At 36.2% G+C, this 24,300-nt stretch overlaps 1 protein-coding gene and 1 long non-coding RNA gene across 3 annotated transcripts in view; one reads left to right on the top strand and one right to left on the bottom strand.

Moving 5' to 3' along the window:
* Positions 1–24,300, bottom strand: part of PDE5A (phosphodiesterase 5A) — a 132,924-nt gene that overhangs the window by 21,200 nt on the left and 87,424 nt on the right. For both annotated transcript variants that reach the window (XM_055274713.2, XM_055274714.2), the window contains exons 10-14: positions 23,902–24,077; positions 20,408–20,467; positions 7,011–7,157; positions 2,359–2,484; positions 465–559 (exon numbers count right to left, since the gene is read on the bottom strand). In XM_055274713.2, coding sequence (XP_055130688.1) covers positions 465–559; positions 2,359–2,484; positions 7,011–7,157; positions 20,408–20,467; positions 23,902–24,077 — 604 coding nt within the window. The remainder of the gene's footprint in view (positions 1–464; positions 560–2,358; positions 2,485–7,010; positions 7,158–20,407; positions 20,468–23,901; positions 24,078–24,300) is intronic.
* Positions 1–24,300, top strand: part of LOC129480682 (uncharacterized) — a 65,210-nt gene that overhangs the window by 31,398 nt on the left and 9,512 nt on the right. Inside the window, exons 8-9 of the long non-coding RNA XR_010120494.1 lie at positions 718–821; positions 10,204–10,253. This is a non-coding gene — a long non-coding RNA (uncharacterized lncRNA). The remainder of the gene's footprint in view (positions 1–717; positions 822–10,203; positions 10,254–24,300) is intronic.

The following is a 24,300-nucleotide window of genomic DNA, read 5'->3' as shown; positions in this document are numbered from 1 at the left end:
GCGGAGCTTGCAGTGAGCTGAGATCGCACCACTGCACTCCAGCCTGGGTGACACAGCGAGACTCCGTCTCAAAAAAAAAAAGGATGTAGTGCCGAGCTAAGCACTTTTCAAATATTATCTTTTCTACTGCAGGGTGAAATGTTACCTTTTCTAAACTAGTCTTAATAGTTTTCTAAGGAAGCTGTTAAGCTGGATGCATATAAACTAAAGTAAAACTCCTGGTAATTATCTAATGAAATAAGATTCTCAACATAAATATGTTTTGAACTTCAGGGCTGAAAAATTGTAAACATAATACTTAACCTGCATTATTTTTTCCATTACCTTTAAATATAACCAGAGTATGTTATGGGACCTTGACCAATTGCAATTTTGTACCATCAAATTTTGCTGTGGCTTTAACTTAAAAAAATACAGCCCTACAATTAAAAGAAAACATTTTCTTGCTTTACAGGGAGTCTTACCGCTGTATGTAAGAGTTATTCACACCACGGTGATCCAAATCGTGGCTTAATGCAGCAATCAGCAATGCAAGTACCTCCAGGTCAGTCAGCTTGTTCTGCATGACCAAAGACATTGGAGGAAAGAGAGAACAAATATAATGTGGTGAAGAACATTGTATTACCTCTTTTCAGTAATCTTTTTTTTCCCCTCAGTGCTTTACATACATACTTCTCTATAGTTATAAAGGACTAACCCTAGAATCCTATTCTTCAGGGAATCAGTTGTCCTTTGTCATTCAGAATGGGATCACCACAAATGTCACTTAACAACAGGAAAAGCTGAAATGCCTCAATAAATTAATAATCTGTCCACCTATAGTAAGTATTGCTAATTCTTAATTATTATGTGAAATAATCACAATAAACTTTAAATAATTTTTTTTTCCTCTTTTAATTCCCTGCAGACTCTGTTCACTCTCTGCTATCACCTGCTGTGTCCTTAAGGAAGGCAGACAATGTTAATTCAAGCAAAACAATAGAAAGAAAAGGACTTGAAATGAAAACTTGGCTTTAAAAAGTTACATAATATACTCTAAAGCTAAATATAGGTTATTTTTTAGTATCTGCCATGAGTATTATCATTAATACTGTTCCCCTTCATTAGCAAAAAAACACAAGTTAAAATTATCATCAGCTGTATTTTCCTAGAACTCTCAGTACTCTAAATAGGTTTTACAACAAACACAAAAATCATCATTTTATTATTCCTCACAGAGAACAAGGATAGTTTTCAGTGTTGATAATCCTTATGACCTTCCAATACCCCAAAATAAGTTTACACGATTTCTTACACTGGTTGAGTATCCCTAATCTGAAATCCAAAATGCTTCCAAATCTGAAGCTCTTGGAGCACCAACGAGTCTCAAAGGAAATGTCCATTGGAATATTTTGGATCTTCAGATTAGGTATATTCAACCGCTAAGTATAATGCAAATATTCCAAAGTCTGAAAAAAATCTGAAGTCCAAAACACTTCTTGTCCCATTTCGGATAAGGAATACTCAACCTACACGTGTTTGCTAAGGTAGGAAAATACTACTATTGTATTTAATTTCACCTCACTTCTTTAATAACAATCACTTCTTTTAGATTTAGCCAGTTAAAATGTGCACCCATGAAAGTAGAGACAGAGAATAACATTTTAAGAATTTATTTACAAAAAGAAAAAGGCAGGGAAGCTCTGAATTAAAAACAGTTATATGATGGATGCCTGGAATCACTTACCTAGAATAACTAGTCGATTCCCACTGAAGTTAGAATCTAAGTACAGAGATATGGATAAAATTTGGCCTGGAAAGGAACGAATTACTTGAACGTTTTCTGCATTGATCTTCCTTTTAAACAGTCTCTGGTCAATGTATATGAATCCAAAACCCTTTGTATGAAACAGTACTTACAAAATTTACTGAGTGCTCCAGAGAAAATGCAATAGAGACCCTTAACTTATCAATGAAGCAAGTTCAGGACTTGGGTGGTTTTTGAGGAATTCTACTATGGAGCAGGTTGAATGTGAACAAGAGAAATGTGATACTTTTTCTTACTTTTTCTTAAAAAGGCAGTGTTTTCCTCAGAAGGAAATATTTATTTGCCCAAAGACTATTTACGTGCAACATGAAGTTATTTTAAAGGTTTTCTAATATGCCATATACATCATATATGGAAGAAAATTAGCAACTAAGTAGTTTTGCCAGATTAGTCCTCTTTAATTAACAAAATATAACTTATTATTTAAGTGGCAGCAAATATTATTTTAAATCATTATCTGTGCACCTTGAAGTGAAATTGAAAGAATAGGCTATAAATTTTACTACTAAGCAACAAAATGTATTAGATATATGAATGGCTCTAAAAGGTACCTGAATTTTGCCTGCTTTTAGAGCAGCAAACATGCACTGAGCTGTATTAAAGGCATGTCTCCAATTATGATAGGCAACATTCTTCCGATAATTCTTCTTAACACTTAAAATCCATCTGCAAAGAACCTTTAGGGAATAAAACATAAGTAGTAACAATAATTGCCAACATCTTCACACATTTACTATGTTCCAGACACTGTACAAAGCATTCACATTTAGCCTGATACTCCGATTTGGATCATCTTACAGACAAGAAAACTGACACTCAGAGAGGTAACTTGCCAAAGGTTACCTATTGTTAGTTAGAGATAGGGCCAAAATTCAAACTTGAGCAGTTTGACTTCACAGCCTACCATGTTAACCACCATGCTAATTAAATTGATATAAAACACAAGACATCCCTAAGAAGGGTATTTTTGGCAGGGTAGGGCACTGAGTAGGTTTTTTTTTTTAATAAAAGGTCCATGTGTCCATGTGCCATGTCCATGTGTCACCAACTAGGAGAGTCCAAAGGGTCACATAGGTATGAATTCACCATTAGAGAGCCATAAAAGCGGCCACTGTCAAGTTCTTCCCATGCTCTCATGTTGTATATCTGTGAAGGTATTTAGTGCAAGCCCTGGGGGTGGACTAGTAACAAGGTATATAGCACATATCCAAGGACAAATTGGAGCTACAAGACAATGCTCTTTGTCCTTTTAATTTAGCTACAAGCTAATGCTCTTTGTCCTTTTAAATTATACTTATTCAGGTAGTTACTGCCTGGTTACAAAGAAGTAATTAAAAAAATAATAATATGTGCCAAATAAAGCCCTGGGGTCCATATGAAAAACACTTTAAAGGATGGCCGGGGGAAGGATAGACTTTAGCAAGTCTCAAGAGTTGGGTTTAATTCAACTTCTAAGTGGTGTATTAAATAAAATCCCCAGAGACTCATGGGCCCTAAACATGGTTTGTGTTAGCATCAGAATCTGCCTCTCTTCAAATCTGAGTGATCTACTATACTTTTGGGGATTTGTAAAATAAATATGTGATTCTCCCTACATGTATCACTGGCGTTGCTTCAAACACAAAGAACATTGCCCTGGGAAATGGAAAAAGTACCATGGAAAAGAATGTTGCTTTGACAATATTCAACACAATACGATTAGCTACAGAAGTAGGCCAAAAACAAGGCTTTTTCATTGTTGGTAGAAACTGCTTATAAAGAACTTGGTGTGAAATCAATGCTTCCATATCCTCCCTTTTCTTTTCACATCATTTTATTCCTGTTCTATTGCTCAGTTTACAGGAAATTCTGATAACAAAGAACCCTAATGTCTCCTAACCTTTTTACCTACTGAGTTGCCATATTTCAAGCACAGGATTTCTGTGTGCCTAAGATTGAATGTGTTCACCCCAAGCATACTGCAGCTTCTTTCACCATTTTTTCATTTCTGAATAGAGTCTGTCAGGAAGGTGATGGATGAATCTTACTGGGAGAGTAATCTTACTGAGAGACTTTTAAGTAAGATCTATAAACTCTCTTTGATATGTTTAGAAAATATATTGCAGAAAATTACTGGTGATTAATTAAAGCAGCAAGAAAAAAAAAACAGGAAAACCCAGAAATTTAATCTTTGGATATATCTTTTTATTAATCATAAATGTACAGATATAATTAAATATATAATACCATATATTGTGAAACAATGACCAAAATGACTCTATGAAACATAATTCCTAATGGACTACTCTATTTTCCTTTTATTAAGACGGACCTAATAGAATTGGATAACCCAATGGACAAAATAGTTAGTACCTATATTTAAGCGCAGTTTTAGATTCTGTTACCAGGATGTTCTCAACAGCATACAAGAAAATTATGGTCATATCTGGTAAGTTCTCAGTGGATATGCTGGACAACATTAAAATTTGTAAGACAGTATTTTGTACAGGACTACTGCGTAGTTATTTGCAGTTTGGATGACTCTAGAGAGCACGTTCAATACGTTCAATCAGTCTCCAACAATTATGGAAGGTTTCCTGAGTGGTGAACTCAAGATGCCACCGGAGAAAAAGAAGAAACAGAAAACAGCTTAGCTCCTGCTTCAAGAAACTCAATCAGTAGTGAAAATAACAAAATTGCATATATAAAGGAAATAAGCAAATAAACATAAAATTAAGAGCAAGTTTATACACTGCCAAATAGCAATTGAAGCAGCATGAAGTCAAGCCTAGGGTTCTCTTACAAACAGATATTCCTGAGTCAGGCTCTGAAGAAGAGAAATGTTTGTTGTGGCAGAGAGTGGAACAGACATTATTCAGGGAGGAATGAGATGTAAAAGATAGAAAGTGAAAATAAGCACAGCACATGCAGATTTGCTTGAGCAGAATGAAGAATCTGTTTCAGAGATCAGCAAGAGGCAATGGTTACAATCATTAGAGGAGAATAACTAAAGATTTAGAAGCCATGCAGAGAACATGAAGATCTGTCTTTCAATATGAAATATTCTTAGTCACAACAGCTTCATGATGTTAACATCCTCTCTACCATTAACATTTTAATTTCATCATCCTAAAATTATACTGACAATAATATCTGAAAGAAACAAAACAGAAGAGCCACTAAGGAAGGCAGGCCAGCCAGAATGATTGCAATGTTCAAGTTTGATGTTAGCCAGAATTAGAATAATAGTTATTCAACCAGAAAAGGTAGGATGATGAATCAGACATTAAGAGGAAATATTTTCCTCATGCATAAAAAACCAACAACTGGTAAGAATAAAGATTTCTACAGGAACTTTGAGTGATTATCTTCATTACCCAACCCTTAAATGCTATCTAAAGGCCAAAGAGAAATAAACCAACTTATATGAATTTCATTTAAAAGTACAAGAATCACATTCCTCTGCTCTAGTCAAGTCCTTTCAACAGAATCATTATTAGTTTCAAGAATGAGAGTACTCAGGAATGGAAAAGGATTTGAGATACTATATAGGTTTATAAAGTCCTGTAACTAGCAAGAAGCAGAAGTGAGATTCACATAGAACTTCTGGCTCCAAATGAGATCTTCACCTCATCAATAGATACGGCTTTAAAAAATGAGCCTTATGATCTACTATTGAGAAATTTGATGAGTGATGTAACCAGTCAAACTTGGCCTAAGAATGGGAAAACTGACATGGACTCTACACCTGTTTGTTAAACAGAATATTATAGATAAGTACATACATACACATGCATACAAATAGATAATCACAGATGCACGTATAATTCTCCTAAGACTCCCATGGGGAAAATAATACCATTACCCCTAATAACAGATAAGGAAACTGAGAATATGAATGATTAATTGCCCAAGGAAAAAAGAAGTAACCAGTAGCAGAGGTACGACTCAAAAATCCATGATCTTTCTACTCTACCATGCTGTGTCAATTTCTTTATTTGTAAAATGGGGATAACAGTAACCCCAGTAACAGCCTTTCTAGAGAACTTGTTGAAATAATTAAATGACATGATATCCCTTAATCAACACACTCTAACAAGAGTAAAGTATTATTAGGTAAGAGTCTACGGACAATTGTTCTTTATTTTCACCTAAGAAAGAGTAACATAAACTTTGGTTAAATTCAGGAAGAACCAGATTTGGGCCCCAATAATACCATAAATGACAATGTATTAGTCTTAGCTATATTCACTCTTAGTTTTCATTTCTGTGAGGCCTTTGAGAGCAGGGACAACTCATTGCTGAAATGTGCACCTGGCATAGTCCTGAATTAATACAATGCTAAATAGTGGAGACCTTCAAGATATTTAAATTTTCAGATAGGAAATCTGTACAAGGAGACTAGACATTCAACTGATCAGAAAAAGTAATTTTTAAAGGCAAGATTACTGAATTCTTTTTTTCAAATAGTCCTTTCTGCTTCTTCTTATTCTTTGGTGCTATATATTATAATACATAGCCATTATGAAACAGCAGAATTCCCTAGTTTCTCCAAACTGATATTAGAAGATATTTATTTAAGTTTTTCTATTTTCTGAGAAGTGAATAAGGTAAGCAACAGAGGTTAAAATCAGTTTTCGTCTTCACCCATATGGGTGACCCTGTTCCAACTAAAAGCTTGGCCTCCCATCAGTCCCCTTTATTTCCTCCTTCATTTTCAAAGGAGTTCACTCTGCTTCGGTCCTTCCCTGTACACTATTGTTATAACCACTGCAATGAGAACATGCTACTTCTCTGCATAAAATTCCTGTGACTCACCATTGTTTTCAGGGTAAAATCCAAATTCATCTGTACGGCTTACAAGGTTCTGTATGATTTGCTTCTCACCTTCTTCCATTGCTTCTCTTGCCATTCTTAACCCTCAACAGTACTCCTGGCTCTCACCCTCAATCTCTTCTGTCCTGCCTTTGCACATCCTGCTCCTATTTTTAGGAACACTCTCCCTTAGTCTTCACCCTGATACTTGATACACGCTAGTAGCCCATTAAATGTCTTTTTGATAATGATAATTTTTCTTTAAAAGTCTCGGCTATATATTAGGTGACAGTATATTAATCACTAAAATGTAAAAATCCCTATTCCATATTTGCATTCAAAACCAATTCTCTCTCTTACATACACACACACACACAGACTTTTCCAAAGGACATTGCTGCATTCCTACCTCATGTTTCATCTGGAAGTTCTGTACAAGGTTGAGGTCAGTAAACATCCGAATTGTACACAGTGCTGTTTCCAGATCAGACAGCTCAAAGTCACTGAAGCTAAAGTCAGTAATTTTAAGGGTCTGGGCAGATGGCACCACAGCAGCCTTAGGTAAGGAGAGAAGAAAAAAAATAATGCTGTTAATTAAAGCAGCAGTGATTCGTAAGGTTTTCTTGTTTTGCTGCAGAGAAATAGCATATTGTGGCTTTTTTTTTCTTTTTAATGAAAGACACTAGAAATCTTTTTGTACAGTGGCAACTCCACTCTCTGCATTTTTAAAACTGAGCCACATACGGGTAACTAATATGGTTCAAAGTAGGCTAAGTGGAGAAAAGGGAGTTGTCACCCTTAGACTGTACCTAGAACAGTGAGCAACACTAAGAACTCTAGTGATCTGGCTCCTTTATACCTCCCCAATCTTATTCACTCAAAAGAAATTTATAATTTATTGAGTAAATATTCTGGAACCATCCCAGTGCTCTGGGCTGCAAATCATCTGGTAAGAAGGGTAATGATAATGTTCTAAGCATTTTATGGTTAGTTCTCAGGACAACCTTATGAAGTGGACACTCTAGCTCCATTTTTCAAGTACAGGAACTTAAGCACAAAGAGGTTAATTTTCTTGCCAGTGGCAGCCCAGCTAGTTAAGGAATGAGGATGCCAGGCCTCCAGTCCAGGAAGACTATCCTGTGCCCAGACTAGCAGAACTTGTCTCCCACCATACTTGCCTCACACAAGCCTGATCATAAGAATCACCTGGGTGCCTATTAAAAAACATTCATTTGGACCAAGGAGCCCTGGCTCCCTCAGTCTGAACAGAGCACACAGGCTCCTCTCCTAGATGTTTTGCTGGGCCCTGTGGGATGGGAATTTAAAGGAACCTCCACTCCTCTGCCCTTGGACCATTTACCCTGTCAGCACTTTGCTAACTGTTTTGGCTAGATCAGGCTCAGATTAACTGGACCAACGGAGGCCTTTATGTGGTTTGAAGTAGAGGGAAGAAAAATTAAGAAATTTCAGCCAGGTTCTCAAACCCCTTAAGTTTCCTATGAGTATATGAGATAGCACTACTTTGCTTTTGGGAAGTCAAAAGGTGAAAATAATAAAATCTTACGGAGCAATCTAAAGTAGATTTCCCTACAAATCTGAAGGCACTTGCACATTCTCCTTTTTATTCTGGACTTCAGATTTCACTTACATATACCAGACTTGTTTAAACTTTCCATGAATGTCACCCTCTTCATTCAAGCTAAGAATTTTTTCCCAAGACCAAAACTGACCAGAAAAGATGCATTCTTTAAGTCAATTCCATAGGCTAATGTGTGGGCTGAAATAGGGGAAGAAAGAAGGATTTAAAATGTTTAGATAAAGGGCTTAGTTGTTTATACCAGCCTCCAACATCAGAGATGGAGTGGTAACTCAAGTTTGGGAAGTGTGGAGGTGGGAACAAGCCCACCTTTTAACTCAAAGCAGATAACAGCTGCTTTCCTTAAAATACAGTGCAATGGAAAGGAGAACAGATGTTTTTTCCTTAGGGCATCATTATTCTTACAGCAGGAAGTTTTCTTTCATTCCTCCCACAAAGAACATTCTAAAAGCTACAGAATAGAAGCCAGCACAGCTTGTGCCTCTTTCCATTATCTACTGTAATTCCTAATCTCTCTCTCTCTACTAAGAGAAAAGAATCTTTTCTTTTGCTTGTTTGGTCACACCACACTACAACTCAAACATTCTGAGCTGACCCAGTGGGGACATGCAAACATTTTCCATAAGAGCCTTGTGGTCAGTGATATACAGGTTCAGAATTCTGGGATCTATTATTAACAAGCCATGAGAAGTCAGAAATCCTTTCAAGCTCTTGTACTCTGCTTCTTTGACCATCACAAGAGAATTCAACTTTCTGTTTAACTTAGAAAGGCTTTGGATAAAGGTGATTTTAAGTAAAACATAATTACCTATTATTTTTACTTATCACGTTGTAGGATAAAATATTGTACATTTTACTAATCGCAGGAAATAAATTTACTAACAGCAGGGAATAAAGTATGTGGTATTTCTGGCATAGGATGTATATACAGTTCCAGATTTTCACAGTTTCTTGTTTCAGTGACTGTTTTATTCATTAGAATTAGCAAAATGAGATTTCTGAGTTTGATTTTCTGCAGGGGATTTTATTATTGCATTATGGTTTTGAAGCCTAACAGAAAGAACATATTTTAAAGATTCTGTAAAACAATAAGGTACTATAAATTAAATATGTAAATGTATTTTTATGGTTGGGTAATCCAATTCAAAACCACTGGAACTGTGATACCACCTGATACCACCCAATATTGCTTATTTATATGAGAGCACAATGTCTCTGAATTCTTGGACAAAACAGTTTAGATATTAGTGTTTAATTCAAATACGGTTAAGCTCTTACAGGACTATGGTTTTAATGTCAAATTAACCAAATATGGAATGTAAAAAAACAAAGCTCATTGGGTTAAAGATTCAATCTGACAATTTGATGGTGTATGTATTCTTCTGGGTTCTTCAATTGTATCTGCCACTCAAACTAATAAAGAAACTAGTTGGCCTCTAGTGACTCTTTAAAGGAATTATATCATAAGTCACCTTTTTATGATCCTTTTCTAATACCATGGCCCTCTTTTCACCACTCTTGCAAAAATTAAAAATAAAAAAAAAATTCAACTCTGGACATGAAAAGTCACTAAGAGTGGAACGAGAGTTAATCTTTGAGTGCAGGAATGTCTTGAGTTAAAGCAGTAGTCAGAGTTATAAAAATATTTTAATTTTGCAGTGACCTTAAAACTAATTGTTCTAAATACCATCTGACTGATAAGGAGCTAAATAGTAAACTGATGTCCAGCTGACAAAATGCAGGATCAGCTACCATATTTACATTTCAGCACGAGATGATGATCACAAACAGAAACTTAAAAGCAAGGTGAAGCAAGTGATAAAAAGGAACGTCAGCTATTGGGGGTGCTAGTCCAGATGTTCCACTGACTTTGTCACCCTGAACAAGATGTTCAACCTCTCTGCCTGCTTTTTTTTTGAAAGTCTAAAAGAAGGAAGTTGGAGTAGACTATCTCTAAGGTTTAACATTCTCTGATATGTTAACACATTTATCTCTGTATCCACAGGGCTCAAGCACCTCTTACTGCCTCCTCACTCTGGAACCAAATGCCATACTGTAAGTGACATCTAGATCTTGCCAGTGACTTTCCTGTACACGGCCTAAACTCAATCTCTGGTTTTCTCAGCATTTAAGGTACATGGATGGCTGCACCTTGGCAGTTATGATTATGTTGTATTTTTCATGCTCGATTCCATACACATCACTTTGGTCCTGCTTCCTCACAGGTAGGAGGAGGGATATTTCACAGCTCCTGGCTTAAATGGAGGATCCTAACCTCTACTGGGTTAAAGTAGTGGAGGGTTAGACTCAATATGTGGTAGCCTCTCTTCTTATTGCAATAATGTTCTAAATTTTAAAAACTCACTTTTCTGAAATTGTCTTTTTCAGGGATGGGGGAGGTGTCTATATATTTGCCATCTGTTTTTAAGGTTAATTAATAATCTCTCTCTCACAAGAGAGAAAAAGAAGGCTCTCTTCCGGGCCTCTTTGTTTCTTCTCTGCCTAGAATGCATATTCCCATGTTTTCACATAGCTAATTCTTTAACTTTTTTTATATCTCAGCTGCATCAGGGAAACATTCACTAGTCCTTGTGATAGCAAGGCTCCATTAACATCTGTTTCAACCTTTTTCTAGTGAGTCTTCATCTTCTGAAGAGGCTAGACAGCTAACAATAATACATTTCCTTGACTCCCTTGCAACTAGGGTTCCAGATAGATTTGGTTTCGGCAATGAGGCAAACTTGAGTGAGACTTGAATTTCAAACTAACGTAGTGACACATGGGAAACTCATTATTTTTGGGGGACGTGACTCTAGAGGGAATACTGCAGTCCTATAGCTTGCAGTTCTGCTAGCAGCTTTCTGACTCTGGCCTACGTACGTAGAAGTTTCCATAGTGAGCCAGAACAGCAATTTTGTTCTAGGACTTATTCCTGGGATGACTTACCTACCCTTTCCAATGATTTGAAAGTACTTAGTTAAATTCTTTTCTGCTTAAAATAGCTACAGCAGTTCCTATTACCTGCAGTTGAACCCTGTTGATGCTCTATTTTGCAACAAAAGCATGTGTAGGCAACAGACTCTCAAGGAGAGAAACTGGAGTTTGGATATTTGACCTGATGAGTTTGAAGGCAGAGGGGATCCGTTTCCATTAGAGCAGTGGTTCTCAAAGTTAAGTTCCTGGACCAGCAGCATCAGCATCTGGGAACTTGTTAAAAATGCAAATTCTTGGGCCCCAACACAGACCTACTGAATCAGAAACCTTGGGAGTGGGGCTCAGCAATCTGTATTATAAAAACCTTCCAGGTGATTCTGATGAATGCTGAAATTTGAGAACCACTGCATTAGGGATAGGTTATTGGTAGTAAATAGTAGTTAACAGTCATTTTAAGTGAACAGTTTAGAACAAAATGCCTTTTTGTAGACCCAGTGGTGACTGTCATATCACAGTGTGATGGGCAGAAACTGTAAGTGCGTTGGCTGCTTCTTGCCATGTCAGAGAGATTAAAGAAAGAAAATGAAGGGCTCTGGGCTTAAAATTTTTGGCTCAAATAATGGTCTGAAAAATAGGGAAGTTTTATGGCTTTCCTAAAACAGCCTATTTCTTGTAGCACTGATGAGCCAAAACCCAAGTGTAGTCTTATCCTACAGGTTGGTGAATTACAGTGTAGGTTGAAATCACAGACTTGCCACATCTCCTATGTGAAAGCTAAAGCACTGATTAGGAAGGAGTGGAGCACCAAGAAATGGAATTGAGACATAGGAAAAGATCTGGATAATGACATGTATCTCAGACCATTCACTCTAGAACAGGTTTCTTTGTAATTTCACAATGTTTTATACTTTACAGTCCTACCTCTTTTTCCTAATTGTAATTATACAAATTGTATAATTATCTTATATATGACTTTATTCATTGTTATATTTGGAGCACCTAATATAATGCCTGCATAGAATAGGAGTTAAATATTGAATGAATAAATAAATGGGTTTTTAAATCATCTAGTACCTAATCAGTTTCTCCATATTATGCAGAACTATTTCATATAAATTTAATTTGGCACAGAGCTATAGTATAGTATTCATATTAGTAATGAACTATACTATGGCAGAAACAACCAATATGTTGTGGTACATGCCTTTTTCTCTTAAAGTTCAATTATTCAATTTATTTTCTTTTGAAAAATTTTAATGATAATTGAGTTTCTTTGTTCATCTGCACAACAAATACTCCATTGCTGTAATTTTTAAAAATCAGTTACAGCTTGTCTTAATAATCATTAAGATTTGATTCTCTCACTTCCAACAACACTGAAAACCCAGGATGAGAAAGCAGTGACCAAAAAGTTTTCCAATTTTTAGCTTCTTTCGTAGGAAGTTACTGAAAATGGTGAATTCCAGATTGCTCCCCATAAGTACAGAACTGGTTATACATTATGAATACAAGGTTTACACTTTTTTGTGTTTACAAAATATGACACATTTTCCCCCAGTAAGCTTTCCACCTACCTAATTCAACTTAAGCTAATTTAAACATGAGTTTATAATTTCTTTTTTTTCTTTTTTCTTGAGATGGAGTCTCACTCTGTCATCCAGACTGGAGTGCAGTGGCACGATCTTGGCTCACTGCAACCTCCACCTCCCGAGTTCAAGCGATTCTCCTGCCTCAGCATCCGAGTAGCTGGGACTACAGGTGCATGCCACCACGCTAGCTAATTTTTGTATTTTCAGTAGAGACAGGGTTTCACCATGTTGGCCAGGCTGGTCTCACACTCCTGAGCTCAAGTGATCTGTCCACCTTGGCCTCCCAAAGTGTTGGGATTACAGGCGTGAGCCACGAGGCCTGGCCAAAAAAATGAGTGTATAATTTTTTGAGTGCTTATTATTGGAATGGCTAGTGCAAAAAGGCTTGGAACATCATAGGAACATAAAGATTTCAATGGTATTGCTACTAGATATTGAAAATTGACGTTCCCTCCCCCACCTATTGCCACTATGAGCAATAACTAATACTTAATGGAGCAAATGTACCAGGAACACATTTGCTCTGATTCTGTGAGGTAAATTCTTTTATTATCCTAATTTTGCAGAGGAAGAAACTGAAGCACAAATAAGTCACATATTTGCCTGAGATCACATACCTGGAATTTGAACCTAGGTATCTCTCTCTCTCTAGTACCCAGTGCTCTCCATCTTGCTACAGTCACAAATATGAAAGCTGACAATGAAAACGTTATCTCAGTGTCCCTCAACATGGCTGGCTCTATCACCAGTTTGTAGGCTGTTTTATGTATTTAATCAACTCTCAAATTATTTCTAGTTTCTTAATCATTTTAAGGGAAAAGAAAGCAAAACCTTATTAAATGTATTGAAGGAGCTTGATCTGTGTTTCTTCTTCCTTCATGCTAGATTATATGCTTTCTAAAAGTCTGGGTTTTCTAGAATCCATTCATTGACTCATTCATTGATTCAATAATTCGACAAAACACATAAACCAAGTTCATGTTAAGCAATCACTAAATGACAGCTATTATTATTATCACCAAGAACTAACAGCCTGAAGGGAAAGATAGATACATAAATGAAATACATATTTTTTAAGTGGAATAACAGAAGGAAGTATGTTAGTAGCTTGTCTAAGTGATCCCTAACAACACAATGATACAGAATGTGAGTCCACATTTTACTTTTTTCATTAAAGAGAATCTTTCCTGAGCTTTACCAATGCCTCACTTAAGACAAATGACAGCCCTTCTTTTGTTCAACTTTTTATCATTATAATGGCCATTCACACAACAAAAGGGACATACTTGTGTCCCTTTTACACAAGTATAGAGAGTGCCTTTTTGTTTATTCAATAGAGAAGAAACTTTATAGAAAATAATACATTTATAAAATGTATGGTCTCCTTGAAGACCATAAAGCATGTGTTTGTAGAAAATAATATACTTGGGTAAAGTAAATATAATGATCATTTAAAAATTATTAAGTTTCTAATTTTTAGTGGATGCCTCATGAGAAAGGTCTATATTTAGGCTACAGCAAAGTCTCTGGTAACCTCAGCAGAAAATAAAGAAATGTGGCTACATGGCTACGCAATTTGCTCAATTGTGTAATCTTTGTACAAAAAAAGGTCATACTGCTATCAAAGGCATTCTGCTTGCCTTAGGTCTGAAGCGTGAAATCTTAAGAGCCAAAATAAAAATTACAGAAACTGGAAACAATTCCTAATAGCCAACTGCTAAGAAAAAAAAAGCCTCTTTATTCAGAAAGTTTTTTATTAAAGTAGTGTGAAAAGAACGGCAGTGATGGAACTTGGTCTTTCATAAAATGTCAAATTCTTCCAATTAGCCTCAGTGTTTTATAAAGGTATTTTGTTATATTGCTCCTTGGTATTTATTCAATATAAATGTCCACAGGTAAAAAGGTTTCAATCTCAATAATCCATTTTTAAAAAAATTATTTTTATTAGATATTTGATGGGTTATATCAGTGGCTATAAGGAGACATCTCCTGCCAGGTGTTTTAAGCTCTTCTTATCGGCTCTGACCACCACCCCTACCTCACAGGATACTTCTTAATGGAGAGCAGTTTAATTCCAGGTCTTTGAATAAAGCCACCTTGACAGCTGCTACATTACACCTTATGGAAGACCATTATCTCTTTTCTCCACTTTCCACATGCACAAGACAGGTGTTTTTAAAGAAGAAACCACACAATTAGTTTATAAGGCTTTTAGAATTTATCTTTTTCCAAGAGGGAAGTGAATCCAAAGACAGATAAGAAAGAAAACCACTTTTAAAACGGGAATGAGTATGAAACTCAGTAAATCTTGCAGACAGTAAAGAAGTGAATCAGGCACAGTGGGACTGGACTAGTATATTTTCTTTAATAACAGCAGCAACATGTTATATGATTTTTCCTTTTTTTCTAACATTATATAAGTGAATCCCTTTAAATCTCAATAAGAAAGAGGCACTGACTATAAAAGGTTTTATAATGTGCTTATAGTTTTTCAAAATCATACAGAAAGCATGTAATAATGTTAAGATTCTGATATAATGTGCATACATTTATAAGAAAACTTTTAGAGTAAATTTATGATTGCAATTGGGAATAATATACACAGATCTGATTACCATCTTGGTTATTGAGTTCCAAATAAAAAAAAGATACTAAAACTATGGTGTTTAGAACTATACACAGTAGTTAGTAAAGAAGCAGCTTAAGAATGGTGCCCTCATACTTTGGAGCTAAGCTTATCATTGGAAGTAACCCACTAGTAAAATCAAATCAAAACAGAGAAGATTAGCTTGTCACATGAAGGCAGGAAGAATTAAACAGAAAATCTAGTAAGTCTTGCCAATGTGAAAAACACGTAGCCCAGTTAATGTTACATAGGTCTACAAAAATCAATGTCTCAATCAATGGTGTACAGAAAGTCCAAAGTATTGTTTCAGAGGATTTTTAGGACTGTTTGAGGAAGATGATGCCTTGGGGCTTCCCAACCACTGAGTTGTGGACTGGTACCCGACTGTGGCTGGTTAGGAACCAGGCCACATAGCAGGAGGTGGTGAGCAGTGGGAGTGAGAATTACTGCCTGAGCTCCGCCTCCTGTCAGATCAGTGACAGCATTAGATTCTCATAGGAGCATAAGAACTGTACATGCGAGTGATCTCGGTTGCATGCTCCTTATGAGAATCCAATGCCTGATGATCTGAGGTGAAACAGTTTCATCCCGAAACTATTCCCATACCCACTATGTCTCCATTCTGCGCAACCCCCCAGCCAACCCCTGGAAAAATTGCCTTCCACAAAATCAGTCCCTGGTGCCAAAAAGGTTGGGTACCACTGCCTTACTGGATGCCATAGGTAATTACAGTTCAGTGATAGTGGTTATCAAGATAGTAGGGCCAATATTTCTTTGTTAAATTATCTGCTCAAAATTTTTCCATTTATAATCTGGCCATCCATACAGTTTTCAAAAAGTGAAGGAATATGATGGTCATCTTGACATAAGGAACTTGATCAGTGCCATAACACTGACTTAGGCATCAGAGATTTGGGTGAGGTACCTGGCTCCGCCCCTTACTGCTGTCACCTGCAGCAATCACACACATGCGTGATCAAGACAGGGTCATGGGAAGTTTTTGGCTCTGAAAGGTTAAGGTCAAGATGAGGAAAATTCTGGCCTAAGAAATCCTACCTAAATGGTCAGCTAAGCTATAAGGACTGAACTGAAACAGCACTGACTCTGTGACAAAAATGAGAAGCTATTTTATAAAACCAAACCCTAGTATATATTTTACTGTTCTAACAAGAAAGGAAGGCTGCCGGGTCTGACCCACAGACCCTGACAGAGTGACGGATGAGAAAATGCACTCTGACACAGATATGCAATGAAAGAGCAGGCTAGGGGACCAGGTAACCCACAGAAGGAGTTGTAGCTGCTGCAGCCCTGACAAGCTGGGGCTGCAGGCATTTATTTAGTACAGATTTAATGACAGAGGCCTTGAGTCAACACACTTGTGGGTAATTAACATGGTCGCCCCCCACCCCCCTTTTATCTAACCTAAGCTTTTAGGCACCAGATAAGAGAATCTGGCTGCCTTCAGCCAAATCCTTTTCTGAAGCTTTTGTAAAACCTCCCAGCCTTCCAAGAAGGTTTGCATCTTTCTACAGTTTTTCCTGCCACCCTGACCGATCTCCTACAGAAGGCAAAAAAGGCTGTCAGTCAATCAATGACTCAAATATTTACTTCCTAGTTTTTCAGATAATAAATAAGCACTTATTATATTCTGATAATTAATTAACTTTCTAATAACCATAACAGGCCAGCTGGGGTTCTTTTATTATTATCTCAGCAACTTGCAACTAAGGATCATTAAAAGGTATACGCAAAATGCTCAGTTTAATGCCTAATTTATGCTACACCCAATTTTAAGCCAAGAGAAGGTTAGATTTATAATGGGATACAACACTCAAGCAACAGAAGTGGAAAAAATAAAGATTCTGAATTTCCTATCCACTAATTACTTTGTTATAACTGGAGAACTTTTTCTGGACACAGGCATAAATATTTAGTAGATTTAATTCTCTTAAGAATAAATTTGTTAAAATAAAAGTTAAGAAAATATTTGATAGCTTTTCCATTTATTTTGGGTTTTAAATTGAGATAACCAGACAAATGACAGCAATTTTGGTGATTGCTGGATGATACAAACACCTGTGTAGCTAGGGCTGTACAGGCATTTTTATTTGGTTGACAGAAAACTAGAACTGAAATCAGTTGCTGAATTTCAACCAATTTAAGTGAATTACTTGACCTACAAGCTATGTAACCCTAAATTTCTCAATGCAGCTGCCAGAAATCTATTTTCTAAATGCAACAACAGCTGGTTTTGAACAATACTGCAATATAGCAATTTTCAGTTATTCCAAAGTATTTTTCTCTTGCTAAAATTATAAACAGAGAGAAAATAATTTTCATATTTTTCTGAAAGACTGCTATTTTCAAAGTGAAAAACAAACTTGAATATCATCTTTAGAAATTACTTGCTAGCTTTTTTTTTAACCTAGAACAATACATATAATGGTAGAGTGTAACCCTCGCCTTCATTTTAGAAATAACTTAACCCTGCAGTACCTGCAGGAACTTCAGTATGTAGATAATTTCCAAATCACCAAACATATTGCTTGAAAACTACGTCATTCTAGGAAGAATAGACAAATGGGCCAATTAAGCCGGAGGCGAATAATACTTTAAACCTGTAAACCTTTGTAAATAATTGAAAAACTGCTCATCACTTCAAATACTGTCATCAACACACAAAATAAATACAGACAATTCCATATGAGGTTAACTCAAAAAGGACCTTAACCTTTCAGGTGCAATTAGTATCTAAAGTTCATAGAATTGTTGTTCTTGGCAGTTAACTCAGTTTCACTGGCAAATGACTCGGTTTCTTACTCATGGATTTAACTGAGAATGTTTACAAGTCCTCATTTTATTTTGTTCTGTCTAACTCTCTCTCCACTGCTGTGCAATCTTGCGTGGGCTCTGGATCCAGAACGCCTGGATTTAGTACTGGCACCATTCCCTCCTTACAACCTAATGAGATCCTGAGAAGCACAATAGAAACTCTCTAAGCCACAAATTCCCTCTTACAAAATGCTAACAATACTGATTGTTTAGGTTGTGGATTCAGTAAAGTTAGTTGACTTACACAAAGAACTTAAAACACAGTCAGTATACAGGAAGTGCTCAACAAATGTAGCTATTATTATTATCTGTATCCTCTTGTTTGGGCAAAAGAAATGTTGCTTTTTCATGCCTAGCCCTCTTCAAGGCCCTCATCTCTTCACTGTCTTGCATTGTTATTCTCTCACTGACGTCTGTGCCTCTGCCTTTGTCTAAGAACATTCTGCCTTTCTTGCTTGTGAGCAATGCCAGCTCACACATTCAAAAGCTAACGAAACAATAGAAAACTTCACATGATTTGGGCAACATCCTTCATATCTGCTCCTCTACTCTCTTTTACACAAAACATTACAATTTTTGAATAGTCTATATCATTTCTTCCACCATTTACTTTTACCTTTTGCAGTTTCACTTCCCTGAAACTGCTTTCTCAATAGTCACTTAATCAACGAATCCACAGCAGCTTTTTCACAATCCTCATATTTCTCATCCTTCCTACCACTGATGAGTCTCCCTTTTTAAAACTGCTTTATTTTGCCTTCTGTGCACTGCACTATCCTAAATCTTCCTCCTTGTTTAACTACCACTTCTCCACCTTCCTAGCTGTTTTCTTTTCCTGTTCCTTCCATCTAAGCCTATATTCACAGGAGTTCTGTTCTCAGTCTCCCTACCTCTCTGCACTCTCTCTCAATTGATGCACCCCATCCATGGGATGTTAACTCCCAAATCTCCACCTCTAGTTCTAAACACCACCCCCTCATCGCCCGAGTCCTGCCTTTTCTGATTGCTGAAGATGTTCACTTGGTTGTTCAACCAGCACCTCAAACTTATCTTGTCCTAAATCAAACCTGCAGTTTCAGGGAAGTGAAACTGCAAAAGGTAAAAGTAAATGGTGGAAGAAATGAATATAGACTATTCAAAAATTACAATGTTTTGTGTAAAAGAGAGTGGAGGAGCAGCTATGAAGGGTGTTGCTTGAATCATATGATTCTTAATATTCATCTTAATATTTCCACTTTTATGAATTAATGTCACCATCATTCTTTGAATTGCCAAGGTCAAAATATTTGGATCATCTTTCCTCTCTCAGCACAGTGTTCTGTGCACAAGCTCTGGATGGTGAACTTGTATCCTCATTCTTTCACTGCATGGCAGTGACCTCGAGCAAGTCACTGGGCTTCTCCAGGCTTCAGTGTGGCCTTCATAACATAGTTATGAAGTTTACATGAGAACACAGTTGTGCAGTTATGAGAAGATGTAGGTAAGGGCACAAAGAGTTTAGCATGTGGCAAACTATGATAAGGATGACAGAAAAAGAATCTCAATGATCTGTTCATGCTTTTCTCATTCCTTACATAACTCTTGTCACATCTCACGTGGCCCTTACCTATGTCATCGCAAATACATTTAAACACAGGAGGACAACCTAGGTTGTAAGGTGTTAAAGTGCCTCAAATTTTCATTAATCTCAACCAAGCCACTCCAAACCAAGACCTACAACATACATCTACTTACATATCCATGTGCTTTTCTCTCATTGTATGCTAAATAATGCAAAGAGAATTCAGGAACTGACCTTATTTGACCCCAATTTCAAACAGCATTTTATAAGCCATATGGTCAGAAATTAAAATCACTCTCAATTCTTGATAATACAGAGTAGGTATCAGTAACAAATTATAAATTGTTTTGTTATTACCCTAGCCAAGCAACCACCTCGTGGTCCCCATTTCCCCAGGAACTAAAAGAAAAGTAAATTTAATTTTGGCCCCAAAAAGATGTAATGATTATAACAATTACTGGAAAACAATATCAGAATCATATACTGTATTACACAGTCAGTATAAGTTATTTAATACCTTTTGCTTTGTATTATCAGTGACTTTGCATCCCTGCAAGAAATCAGAGTTAATTAAAGATTTTTATAAGTATCCATCTAAATATTTACCAAATTTGGTTAAATTGGGTGTCTGTAATTAGTAATTTTTAAAAAGAAAGAGGATAATTACCGCTAGCGACTGTAGCTCTCTTGTTTCTTCCTCTGCTGCTGAAGCATGATACGACAGAACCTACAGGGTAGGAAAAGAAGTCCAGGTTACACAGGAGAGAACTACCACATGTAGACTAGAACTTCAAGCTTGGAATTCTGCTAAATCTTCTTGGAGAGATAATTAGACTCCTCAGAATGCCAAATCTTGTTTGCTGTTTTCTTCAACAGTGAAAAACCCAGATTTAGATTCCATTGCTTGTTTTGGAAAACAAAAAGTTATACTCCCTATGTTTAAAGAAAACTCTTGTTAACTTCCAGTCTGACATTATTGCTATAACAAACACATTATTTATAAGCCAGCCTAGAAATAACTTTTGCTCAAACTTGGCAGAAAATTTATTTTGTTTTTTTTTAAGACAATATTGACTTTAGTTATTTTTGCTTGTGTACAGAATTAAAGAGAAAATCTTTGCATAATCTGACATTTTGATGTTAATATTTGGAAAGAAAGTAGTCTAGAAGTGGCTCTCAAATGAGGCCTGTAACCATTCTAGAATTCACACAGAAAAACTAGATGCCTGGGACACAGTCATACAGATTTAAGGATCCCTTTACACTTCTACAATTCAAGAGCTGAGAAGAGAGTAGTGCTGGCCTGTAAAGCCATCCATTGACAGTTGGGGACACTGAGCCTCAGGGAGTCTCATGATTTGGCTGTAAGCTCACACCTCGTGAGATGACAAGGAGATTTAGGACCCAGCTTTCAATTCCTAACCTATACACGTTCCATTACTTAGTAGGGTTAAAAAAATCAGGCTTATTAACCTAATTTCCATTTTCAAAAGCAATCATTTCTAAGTACAGGTTGAACATCCCAAACCTAAAAATCTGAAATCCAAAATGCTCTAATGAGCATTTCCTTTTGAGTGTCATGCTGCTGCTCAGAGAGTTTTGGATTTTGAAACATTTTTGAGTTTGAGATTTTTGGATTTGGACTGCTCAACCATTAAGTATAATGCACATATTCCAAAAATCTGAAAAAAAAATGCAAAATACAAAACACTTCTGGTCTCAAGCATTTCATGTGAGGGTTACTCAAACTGCAATGGGATTTTTTTTTTAAACATTCTTTTAAACCAAGGTAGTGGTTGTATTTAAAATACCTATCGTGCTTTGAAAGCATATTTTTTTAAAGCTCATTTTTGACAGAGACAACACAGATTTACAAAAAAACCCCAAAAGCTTAAAAATCATTGATGAAAAGGTAGCTCATTTTCAGACTTTAAATGGTGAGTAAAGTAATTCAGCAACCCAAACCAGTATTTCTTGAACCAGTCTTTAAAATTTTAAGTAATTAAAAATTTAAAGCCAAATGATACATATTTGTACTATCTTATGATTTAGAACTGTTACCATACTGCACTACATTGCGTCTTTCTCACCATTTGAACCATTAATCACTAGGAAACCTCAAGAAACTCATAGCTGCTCTCTCCTTCACATGTGAAATTGATGGGTCATGGCTATAACCTGTTGCTACTGAGACTACAGTGGTGGTTCCCCAAGAAAAGCTAAGACTGTGTCCATGAATTAGACTAATACTAACAAGTGCAGTGCAACATGGATACATGAATAAAGAAATGACACAATACATTCTAAGTTAAAAAAATTTTATTACACACAAAAGATAAAAATAACATCTTACACATGGGGCATAAGGATTAACTTTGTTAATACATGTAAGCATTAGAATACAATTGAAACATCTGATAAATTTAGTTATTTTTATTGTCATCATTATTTTATTGTTATTAGAATGATCACAACTTCCAGGTCAAAATAATTCACTGTCTTTTGAAGACCTGAGGGGTTTGTGCCCTTGGCTTTTGTCCAATGGCCTCATAAAGAAAGGACCATTTTTTTCAAAGTCATATCTACGATCATAGAAATGACTACACATATGACCTGAAATCAAAAACTTTTTATACTAGGTAAAAGCCTAATTATCCATATATTTAACTGAAGGAGAGCTACAAAGATAGAAGTAAGTCTCAATCAGGAAAATATTCAGAGATTCTGAACGAAGTAATACAATGTCTGGGATTGCTTCAAACTAAGCCAGTGGGAGGGGAAGGGAAGTGCAGAGGAGTGCGGTGGGAATGGATGGAGTGATAATGGCCATGGGTTGATAATTACTGAATGGATGATGAGTACGTGAGGGCTTATTAAGCTCTCTACTTCTGTATATGTTTGAAGCTTTCCATAATAAAACATTTAACAAAAGAAATAACTTCTAATTGATAGCTGACTTAGATTCAATTTTTCAATGAAAAACCATGGAACTGAAAAAATTAGATTAAAAATTATATATATTTTTATAATATATAAACACATATATACAGATATATGTATATATGTATATTTAAAGCTATTTGTACACATATGTACATGTGTATATGCACCTAATTGAAACTATATTTGAAATATATATTTGTGTGTATATGCGTACATACATATTTGAAAGATTTCCACTGGTTTATAATTCAAAGTCTTTTATATAATACTATAGCAAACCTATTAGTATAATATATTCAGCATAGAAAGTAAAGGGTACCATCTGGTAAATTTTATATAATATATGTCCCTCTAGCTCTTTTGGTTAGTTATGTACTTAAGAGAGATTGAGGGAAACGTTATTATATCCCAAACATTGATTTTCTCTAATTTCAACTAGATAAGAAATCTCCATGTTACATCAATTAAATAATTTCAAGGCAGTTAGTGAAACATTATATAGAAAGGACTGACCCTGTTTGAGTCGGCCGGTCCTTTGTGAGAAAGACTGTTCCTCGGTCAGTCCCTGGGAGCCAGTGGTTTCTTCACTCGCTACCTGCACATTCAGAGTCACCTGGGGGAGCTTGGTAGTCATACAGATTCCCAGCTTCTACCCAAGACTTGCTGAATCAGAACTTTCAGAAGTAGGGCATATAAATTTGTAGTTTGAAATAGTTTCTTAGATGATTCCAGGAGTTAATACTCTTCCTGCTTTTCGTTGATTTTATTTTTTCTTTTCCTCACTTCTAATTCTCTTAAGAGTGCCTAGGGTTTCTGTTTTTTGTTTGTTTGTTTATTTTTAATTTTTTTCCACAACTGTTCTCACGGAAAGATGGGGAGGCTCAGGCAATGGGAAAGAGACAGGTAAGTGGCAGTAGTCATCTGTGTCAATGGATTATTAAAGTCAATATTGCTTTCTGCAGAAAAAGCAAAGGCCTAAAGGGATAAACATCCTGAGTTGTGGTTTGGTTATATGACATTTGACAAGTTTCTTAAATATTCTGAGTCTTAGTTTCTTTCATTCTTTAGTTGAGGATAATAAGGATCTCATCATCTAAATCACATAATTTTGGTGAGGACACAATGACAGAACACACGCACACCATGAGTGATTATGAGGGAAAGGTAAAAGCTGAGGATTTGGCCGTACGGTGTGAGAGGTCCCTAAACTTCACCCACCTCCAATGTGACCATTTGCTTGGCCATGGCTCTCTCCACTGCTTCATACATCTGTGTGTTCTGGATCCCCAAGCCACAAAAGATGACAAAAGCTTCCAGAAACTGTTCGTCATTTCGGTTGAAAGGCTTAACCTTGCCAGTATTCTCCTCCATCTTATTAACAAGTTGGCAAACCCCTATAACAATCCACGAAATTGAGCAAATGTTATTGTTGATTATCATAGTTTTTGTGGACTTTAACACACACACCCAAAGACTGTCTTATACTTTTCTCTTAGGAATGCTTGGTATGTCAAAATAAGCAAATTAACCCCCACAAATATAAGCTAGAGAAGTAAACAGAATTTATATGAGAACTAGTTTCACGTAGTTCAAAATGTACATTGCTGGCGTTCAAAA

This window comes from Symphalangus syndactylus, chromosome 4 (genome assembly GCF_028878055.3).
Source record: "Symphalangus syndactylus isolate Jambi chromosome 4, NHGRI_mSymSyn1-v2.1_pri, whole genome shotgun sequence".
NCBI lineage: Eukaryota > Metazoa > Chordata > Mammalia > Primates > Hylobatidae > Symphalangus > Symphalangus syndactylus.
Note: the sequence above shows the minus strand (reverse complement) of the source record. Positions and strands in the feature narration are given on the sequence as shown.